The sequence below is a fragment of the Phymastichus coffea genome, unplaced genomic scaffold, assembly GCF_024137745.1.
Source record: "Phymastichus coffea isolate CEN01 unplaced genomic scaffold, Cenicafe_Pcof_1.1 PCOF00014, whole genome shotgun sequence".
In the NCBI taxonomy this organism is placed as follows: domain Eukaryota; kingdom Metazoa; phylum Arthropoda; class Insecta; order Hymenoptera; family Eulophidae; genus Phymastichus; species Phymastichus coffea.
The window spans coordinates 3,052,812-3,062,731 of record NW_026706825.1 but is presented as its reverse complement, the minus strand read 5'-3'; the positions used below and the strand labels follow the sequence as shown (position 1 = coordinate 3,062,731).

General features: G+C 35.8%; 2 protein-coding genes across 2 annotated transcripts; both read left to right on the top strand.

Moving 5' to 3' along the window:
* Positions 1 to 7,152: 7,152 nt before the first annotated feature.
* Positions 7,153 to 7,719, top strand: LOC131673921 (uncharacterized). The gene has a single exon (XM_058952317.1). The coding sequence runs from the start codon at positions 7,153 to 7,155 to the stop codon at positions 7,717 to 7,719; it is 567 nt and encodes a 188-aa protein (XP_058808300.1).
* A 687-nt stretch (positions 7,720 to 8,406) lies between these two features.
* LOC131673915 (uncharacterized) lies at positions 8,407 to 9,822 on the top strand. The gene is made up of 4 exons (XM_058952304.1): positions 8,407 to 8,670; positions 8,789 to 8,949; positions 9,001 to 9,447; positions 9,516 to 9,822. The coding sequence occupies exons 1-4, from the start codon at positions 8,407 to 8,409 to the stop codon at positions 9,820 to 9,822; spliced, it is 1,179 nt and encodes a 392-aa protein (XP_058808287.1).
* Positions 9,823 to 9,920: the final 98 nt, after the last annotated feature.

The window sequence follows — 9,920 nt, the reverse complement described above, 5'->3', positions numbered from 1 at the left end:
TGGATAAGCGGAGAGAGAGAGCCTAATCACGAGATGGTACTTACATGTTCGTTGGCAATGTCCTTTGTAAATATCGATGCACTACTGTCTACACTAAATCGCCTCGCGGGTTGAAGAAATGGTTACAGTGGTGGCGGAGTATAGGACTCTTGAATTAGTTTAGACGCACCGTTGGTTTATTAGCTAAGTCCGTACAAGGCACTGCCGTACAATAAAGAAAAAGGCTAAAGTTATCCGCGCGAACAAACACACGTGTTGTCGGCCTCAAGTCCACCAGCAAATTGCCTCTCGCGGTGTCCCTTCTTTCCCTTAGCATTAGTCGCGTGCATCTTGACCTGTCGAAACGCTCTCAGCGCGACGTATATGTTACGGCATATCGTTCTCTCCCTCTTTTTCTCTAACGCGACTCTCTGTTACTCTCTCTCTCTCTCTCACACCTTTTGGCTGCTGCTATATATATTAAGTATAATATAGTATAATATAATAGTATAATATTTATATTAATACATAAGGGGGGAGAGAGATAGAGAGACATAACGAAAGAAACTTAAATTCGTTATAATAAAATACAAGTAGATCGTCCTAAAACTCCAGCTGAATAGACGAGTAAATCTACCTGGATTTACTGCCAAACCCACGTGGATCATCCTAGAAAACCAGCTGGCTTGACCAGTTAATCCACCAGGATTTACTAAAAATCCACGTGGATCATCCTAGAAATTCAGCTGGATTTGAGCTGGATTTGATTTGGAAATCCACCTCCAATCCACATGGAATCCATATCAATCCATATGGATATATATAAATCCAGTTAGATATCCACCTAGAAATCCAGTCTAGATTTCCAGCTGGATATTTGCAATAGGGCTGAGCTGTGATAGATGTAATCGCTTAACATCTCTGACAGTATTGTCTGTAAGGCTTCAAAATTACAACTTGTATAAAAAAGAGCAAGAAAGAGAAAGAGAGAGGGAGAGAGAGAGCGCACGAAAAAAAGGAAAAGATGACAGCACCTAAACCCAAGGACGGAAAGAAAATTATATTATTATTATTATTATTATTAATATTACACAGGTATACAAAATTTTATATCACAAGCGAGCCATAGTATTATGGATATTAGCTATGGCACGCTGAATCCAAATCTGGCCTCAGGTTTTTGAGATATCCTAACCCTAAAAGTGTAAAAAACACTGTTTTTTGACATATTTAAGGTTATGTAGCATCGCAAGTAAATTTTTTTACAAAAAACTATTTAAAGTATCTTAAAGTATTAATCATCTCCCTTTAAATGCCGTTGTGTTTGCCTAAATATAATTTTGTTGGCCAAGATATCGCATTTTGAAATTTTTATATTTATGAATTTCCAAAAATTCGAAAATCTATTAACCCTTTGTTTTTTGGGTTAATTGAGTTAAACAACGAATTTTTCTGTTGAGTGAATTTACTTGAACATTGTTACTCTTTTGGGGTTTTGGGGTCGCTGATCACGAATCTGAAGTCAACGCACATGCATGCATTTTTGCAAAATTCTAACAGCGTAGATCGAAAGTTCAGACAATTTTATGTCAGAAATGTCTATTTCTGATTTTTATTTTTTATAAAAGATTAATTGAAAAGAGGTAAAGAAAATCGTCCATTTAGGACTGAATGGATTTTCGAATTTTGAGAAATTCATAAATATAAAAATTTCTATATGCGATCTCGCAAAAATAAAGATATTTGGGCAAACTCAACGGCATTCAAAAGGGGATAATTTGTACTTTAAGATGCTTTAAATAGCTTTTTGTGAAAAATTTTATTTACGACGCTACATAACCTCAAATATGTCAAAAAACAGTATTTTTTACACTTTTAGGGTTAGGATATCTTAAAAACCTGACGTGATGGAATATCTCTGAGGCCCGATTTGGATTCAACGAACCAAAATCCTTCGGAAATACTATATCTGGCTTAGATTAGAGATTAAATTAGATTTTTTGATTAAATTAATTAAAGATTAAATTAAATTAAATTGGGTTTTACCCACCCTCCTTACCCCAGCCTGCAAAGTGTAATGGACAGTGAAAAAAAAATACTATTCGAAATATCTCTAATTGAACCCTTCAAAAATGCTCATTATTTTAATTGAACCCCTTCAGTTGTCCCAAAAAAAATTAAGAACTATGATAATTTTTTCGTCATTTGAAACTGCGATATCTTTAGTAATACTTAATATTTTTGCAAAGAAACAAGGCAAAAAAAGTTGAACCCTTGCTGGTTTTAATTGCACCCCTCTTACTTTTTCAAAATTATTAATATATATGTCAAAAACAACAATCTAATTTTATTGTATGTTCTTTCCAAATAGATGGGTTAACGCGCGTGCGCGATTTATATATTGGGCCAATCATAGTTTTTAATTCTTTTTGGGACAACTGAAGAGGTTCAATTAAAATAATAGGCATTTTTGGAGGATTCAATTAGAGATATTTCGAATGGTATTTTTTTTTCACTGTCCATTACACTGTTGGCTGGGGTAAGGGGGTTAAGAGTGTTCACAGAATGATTCTGACACTTAAATATGACATGAATTCTGACACCATGACACGTTGAATGTCATGAGCCACTGCGCAGCAAGCCATGCGCAGGTGATTTCTAGGGATTTTAGAGGGGAGCGTATTTTGAATACAAAATGATAAAAATGAAAACAAACAAAACATTAAAAATTGTAATGTTTTTGTTTGTTTTCATTTTTATCATTTTGTATTCAAAATACGCTCCCCTCTAAAATCCCTAGAAATCACCTGCGCATGGCTTGCTGCGCAGTGGCTCATTACATATCCTATTTCAACGTGTCATGGTGTCAGAATTCATGTCATATTTAAGTGTCAGCATCGTTCAGTGAACACCCTAACGATGCCGAATTTTGATAAACAGGTCTTAAAAGTTAGCACCCACAAATTTGAAATATTGAACAAATCTATAAACTATTTACACCATTCGATTGGGCAGCTTTTAATTAATCACATATCGCTTTTGCGTTGATTGTGCTCGTTTTCTTTATGCGAAAAACAGATATAATTAATTATGGGTGCTGCCGCTAGCACCCAAATTTGATTCTCCAATTATAGTGGTTTATATCGTGAAAATAATTTTTTACAATATACCAATCGTTAGTGCGTCTCATGCGTTATTGGCACCCAATATAAAATTATTAAAAAGTTTATCATTTAATTAATTAAAATAAAATAACACTATTTCGTATTTAAAAAGGTTATTATGACATTGTTTTGCGCATGCGCCTCGTAATTTAAAGTATGCAAATATATATTTGTAATAAATCAAATTCATTGTTTAAAGTATGCTAATATATATTTATATACTTTAAAACTATGAACTTGATTTAAATCAGCCACACTTGAAAACAAAACCAATCGCACAGCGTATAGAAATATTTATTTACTTGAAAATGAAAGAGTTACTATCAGACTAGTAATTAAATGTTCAAATTGAGTTCCAATTGAATAATATATTTTTTATTCACTCAATTGAAAAACGTCTCAGTGTCCATCGCCGAAGTTGGTGGACACTGGACAAAAGGAGCACTCCGACTGAACTCGTGAACTCAACAACAATGCTCCAGTTGAATTTAGATTATTTCGGTTTACTACATGGCATTGAGTCTCCGACCGAGCAACAATATTCAATTCGAGACGCATGCGCAAAACAATGTCATAATAACCTTTTTAAATACGAAATAGTATTATTTTATTTTAATTAATTAAATGATAAACTTTTTAATAATTTTATATTGGGTGCCAATAACGCATGAGACGCACTAACGATTGGTATATTGTAAAAAATTATTTTCACGATATAAACCACTACAATTGGAGAATCAAATTTGAGTGCTAGCACTAGCACCCATAATTAATTTTATCTGTTTTTCGCATAAAGAAAACGATCACAATCAACGCAAAAGCGATATGTAATTAATTAAAAGCTGCGCAATCGAATGGTGTAAATAGTTTATAGATTTGTTCAATATTTCAAATTTGTGGGTGCTAACTTTTAAGACCTGTTTATCAAAATTCGGCATCGTTAGGGTGTTCACTGAACGATTCTGACACTTAAATATAATGGCATTGAGTCTTCGACTAATGTAGGGTATGCGATGTTTCATCTCTTTCTTTAGAGGAGAAGGGGTAGCGAACGCTGTAGCGTAAAGTGAGAGAACGTTTCTTTATTCCTTCACGGATCGTCTTAGTGTGAAGATCTGTATCACTGACAATAAATATAGTTACTCTTACACGATCGTCCATTCATTTCCTGAAACACATAAATATATAGATACAGGAAGTAGGCCGGCCTTCGAGTCAATTCTTACATTGGTGATCCTGTCTCCGAGGATTTTTGAGTGGATTTTTCGATACGTGTGGAAAAAACTTTTCTGCATTTTCACTGAAGTTTCGTCCTCGTAATTTTGCCACTTATTGGACGCACACGTGCTTGTGTTTTGTTAGCCGCCCGTCTTACATCGATACTTGCGTTTTAATTTTAAGGTAAAATTGCGTTTTCTTTAATTTTAAGTGTTTTATCGCGAAAAGTGTTCGAAAAGTCGTCGCCATTTGAAAAAACAAAAAGCATTTTTAATGCATATTGTCGCGCAACATTCGAAATATTGGCGACATATTTAACACAACAGCGCTTCTTAGAATTGTGCTCATTGGCGTACATTTGAAAAGTAGAATTTTTCACGCTCACTTTTGTGAACCCTGTCTGAAAATTTTCACATTTACGTTTGTTTAATTTTATTCTAAGCATTTAATTACTATCTACGTGAATTTGCGCATTTAGATAATCTTTCACGTGTGTTATTCCGCATCACACCTTTATTTCGTAAAATGTTTTGTGTTTACAATTTTTTTTTAACCACGGATACAGGTGACTTCTTACAAGAATTCGACTTTGTAAACACGAGTTAATTTTCAGTGCTTTGTTTCTCGGAAATATCTAATACACACATGCCTAGCTTAAATACATTCAGTATATATACATATAAATATAAACTTACGTTTTATGTTTTTGTTATATAGCAATACAGGTTTATGTACATATTCATACAACCTCACAGAGTTATATATGTGCGATATACTAAAATTGTTTTTGTTTTCAATATTAACTCAGTTGAAGTTTATACTTTTATATACTTGATTACATTTTAATGTTTAGACATGTACATAAACTTGCGTTGTTCGAAACATAATTTTATATATCTAATGCTAGTGCGTACATAGAAAATATATGCTAATATTTAAATATTAAAATATAATATAATTTTTAATTATTTTTGGGTTTAATTAAGTTTAATTATGTTTTGCCCACTTAGTCAAAATTAAATTGCGTAAGTGTTTGTAATACTCCTGCGTGCGTAATATAGGTTATACTGTATATACTTCAGGTTAAGTTTGCGTATGTGTTTGTAACACGTCTGCGTGCGTGGAATAGTGTACATTGTAATACGTCTGTGGCGTAAGGTTGTTAGATATTTATTCTAGCTAGTTGTCACGTCGATACAAAGAATAAGTACGTGACGAATTATGATAAGTAAATAACGGGTTATGGTAACAAACCGAGTATCGGTAATTTAATTTCCTATTATATCAACCTTCCCGGGAACATTTGTAAATCTATCTAGCGGGATAGATTAGTCTAAGCACGTCTCCATAATATTTCCGCGAATATTACTCACCGCTTATTAATTCGGCGAAAACACAGGAAGGGGTACATCAGCCTACGGTATAAATGGATCGGGATCCGCAAAAGATAGTACAGTTCAGCAGTTTGGCAGTTCAGAGCAATTCAGTTCGTACAGCATACGTTTCGCGCAGTACTAATTGAGTTATTTTTTTAAGTCTAACTATCCGGCTACTCAGAACCGGAATTATACTCTGCTAAGCATTATAAAAATTGTCTTTAAACAATAAATCGTAAATCAAGCGCAAACACCCGAGACTGTTCGTAAAAACCTCTTCTGAATTCTAATCCTAATAAGGTAAGAAACTAAGTTATCTACTTAAACGCGCTACATATAATAAAGGCGCTATCCCTTTAACCAACCTCTGCTTAACTCCTGACTAAGTTCCAACTTTTACCAACGCGGCAGTATTTGTATACATTATTACGTCTAGCAGTAACATTTCCTCGCCTAGACATAACATAGTCAACATGGCAGAAGCCCTTGCTGCAACTGAGGCTGCGCTTCGCGAAAAAATACATCAAATCGAAGAACTCAAATGCAAATAATGTAAACGCGCTTTCAACAGCTTACTGAAGCTCGCGATCAAATAGCTAATAATAATAATTTAGGTCACGAAGTTCGTATAGAAGGGGCCCGGGTCCCCAAAATTCCCCTGATGTTACATGCGGATCCGCTTTTATGGTTCCGTTAAGTTGAAGCCGCGTTTCGTCATGCTAGTGTCACGGTTGACACTACTAAACTTGATTATTTATGTTTGTCGCTGGATGGTGAGGCCATGGCTTGTATTAGAGACATACTTTTTACTGAGCCCCAGCCCCTTAACGCTTATCAGCGAGCTAAAGATAGGATTATATCCACTTTTTCATCTTCCGCAGAATGTAATTTGCGCAAGTTATTAAAAGGCCAGGTTTTAACCGATGGAAAACCTTCTAGAATTTTATGCAGACTTAGGTACCTTAATAATGGGATGTGTGATGACTACATCATCAAATCAATTTATCTCGATCAATTACCTGTTCTTCATCGCAATATCTTAATTGTCTCGGGTGACACCGATCTAAATTAGTTAGCTGAAGCAGCAGATCGCTTAGCTGAGTCGGCTAGCTATTCAGATACGCATATCAACACGTCTGCCATTAAAGCTCATACCGTTTCGGATACAGGTACCGCAATTAGTCGTCTCGAGCATAAATTTAATGCTCTTCTTAAAACTTTCAATAAAAATTCGCAGGTTCCTTCCATGCCTAACCCTTCGAATGAGCCTTCTTGCGTAAATTGTTTTTCTAAACTAATCAGCACAGGAGCCGTAGTAAATCTAGAGGTCCTCATTCTTCAGGTCTTTGTATTGCCCATAGGAAATATCTAAATAATCCAACTTCGTGCAAATCCTGGTGCTCGAAATATGCAGAATGGCAGTCGCAAAAATAAATCTACCTTCAGTCATGGAAACTGTTTTTGAAGGTATTAGTTCATCTAATCGTCTCCATGTTCGTGACCGTATCGCCGGTCAAATATTTTTGATCGACACAGGTGCAGATATTTCCATGCTTCCTGCTGATCCTAAGATACGTGAAAAACCGTCTTTATTTAAATTATATGCCGCTAACAATTCCCGCATAAACACATTCGGCGAGTCATTACATACTCTTAACCTAGGTTTGCAACGTCCTATTAGATGGAATTTTTGCATTGCCGATGTGCCTGTTGCAATTATTGGCGTAGATCTTTTAGCGCATTACAGATTGTTGGTCGATCTGAATAAACGTCGTTTAATAGATCCTCTTTCGAATATCTATACTTTAAGCGTTTTAAAAGAAGCAGCTGTTCATTCAGTGTATGTGGTTGAACCTCATACTGAAAATGCCTTATTGCTTGCGGAATTTCCGGAAATCTGTGGTTCTTCTAAGCCCATTCCTCCAGAAACCCATGATGTTTTTCATCACATTATAATAACTGGCCCTCCAGTTGATGAGTGACCTCGTCGTTTTGCTCCAGACAAACTTGCTACTGCTAAAGCTGAATTTTAAGTTTGGATGGATGCCGGCATTTATCGCCCATCTAGTAGTCCCTGGGCTAGTCCCATACACATGAGATTAAAAAAAGATGCAACTTAGTGTGTTTGTGATGATTACCGACGTTTAAATGCAGTAACCATTCCAGACAAATATCCCACTGCGCATTTACATGACAGTTCTAGCAACTTGTATGGTACAAAATTCTTTTCCGCACTAGATCTCCGTAAAGCTTTTAATCAGATTCCAGTTGCGTCTGAAGACATTTCTAAGACGGCCATGATCACGCCATTTGGCTTGTTTGAATTCATGTACATGCCCTTTGGTCTTAGGAATGCCAGTCAATCGTTCCAACGGTTCATCAATTCCGTTCTCGGTGACCTTGACTTTGTATACATCTATATTGATGATATACTTATAACCTCTTCCTCTCATGAAGAACATTATAAACATCTTCGCATTGTTTTTGAGAGACTTAAAAAATTTCACCTTCAACTCAACGTCGAAAAAAGCGTTTTTACAGTCGAAGAACTAAAATTTCTTGACTGTATCATCAATTCAAAGGGCATTCGCGCAACCCTTTAAAAAGTCGAAGCTATTAGTCGTTTTCAAAAGCCTAAAACTATTTTAGAACTACGCAGTTTTCTCGGCATGGTGAATTTTTACCACCGCAATTTACTTCACGCTGCTGCAACTCAGGTACCTCTTAATTCATATTTTATCGATTCCCGCAAAAACGACAAGCGTGAGATTGCTTGGATTCCTGAAACTGTAGAAGCATTTGAAAAAGTTAACAATGATTTTATTAATGCGACTCTGTTGGTTCATCCACCCTTTAACGCTGAACTTCGCATCCTTTCTGATACATCCGATTTTGCTATGGGTGCAGCTCTAGAACAGTTATTGACTGAAAATGTTTGTGAACCTTTAAGTTTCTTTGCACAGAAATTTTCCCCTGCTCAGTGCAAATATAGCGCTTACGATCGTGAGCTTACTGCTATTTACGAAACGATCAAATATTTTGCATATCTAGTTGAGTCAACAATCCAAAGTTTCGCAACATGTCAAACTCATACCAGAACACTTTGTTGCACCTGATGGTCGCTTTGACCATGTACATATTGACATTGTAGGGCAACTCCCTAATCACAATGGCTTCGAATATGTCCTCACGATGATCGATCGTTTCTCAAGGTAGGTGGAGGCAATTCCCTTGAAGGAAACGTCAACTAACACTATTTGTAGAGCATTTTTCAAATTGTGGGTATCTCAATATAGTGCACCTAAAATTTTAACTTCTGAACAAGGTTCACAATTTGAATCGCGTTTATTTACGGCTTTACTATCTTTAATTGGTTGTCAACGAATTCGCACGACCGCTTACCATCCAGCGGCAAATGGTCTAATTGAGAGATCGTACCGTGTTTTTAAAGCCGCTATTATGTGTCATCAGGACACTGATTGGACGCGCACGTTATCTACGATTTTACTCGGTCTTCGCTGTCATGTTCGCGCTGATACGAATGCTTCCCCTGCAGAATTTAAGTTTGGTACAACGCTTCGTTTGCCTGGCGAGTTTTTCCTCCTAGAAGATTTTACTCCTGATCCGAACATTTTCATCGAAGAATTTTGCGAGTACATGCGTTTAATTCGTCCAGTTCCTGTAACGCACAAGCATAAAAAACGCGCTTTGTATTTAAAGATTTGTACTTTTGTACTCATGTATTTTTAAAAAATACGACTAAAAAATCGCTCGAAAGACCGTACAATGGTCCATATAAAGTATTTTTGATATTGGATAAAAGTGTTTTTAATATCGATGTAAACGGTAATAAACGTAGCGTTTCTGTAGAATTATTAAAATCAGCTTTCTTTTTACCAGATGATCTCGATAATCTGGTTGTAAATAGCGATAATCAAGGCAATCAGCCTTCAACTAGTCAATCTGAGTCAGAAACTTATTCGCTGCTGACTCACAAATATAAAAAAGTCTTAACCATTGAGCTTGATTGTTCTACTTTAATTTTAAGCATAACTCCAGATTTAAGTTTCACTTCTCCATTGTAAAAAAACAAATTCAATTTGTATTCAGTGTTATCATTCATTTTACGATAACGTCTCTCGGGGGGGGGGGGGGGGAATGTATAGGATATGCAATATTTCAT

Coding starts and splice junctions, on each gene's coding strand:
- LOC131673921 (XM_058952317.1), top strand. CDS start 7,153: ATGGCAGTCGCAAAAATAAATCTACCTTCAGTCATGGAAACTGTTTTT.
- LOC131673915 (XM_058952304.1), top strand. CDS start 8,407: ATGGTGAATTTTTACCACCGCAATTTACTTCACGCTGCTGCAACTCAG. Junction 8,671..8,788: donor AACAGTTATTGACTGAAAAT/GTTTGTGAACCT, acceptor TTGCATATCTAG/TTGAGTCAACAATCCAAAGT. Junction 8,950..9,000: donor ATGATCGATCGTTTCTCAAG/GTAGGTGGAGGC, acceptor CACTATTTGTAG/AGCATTTTTCAAATTGTGGG.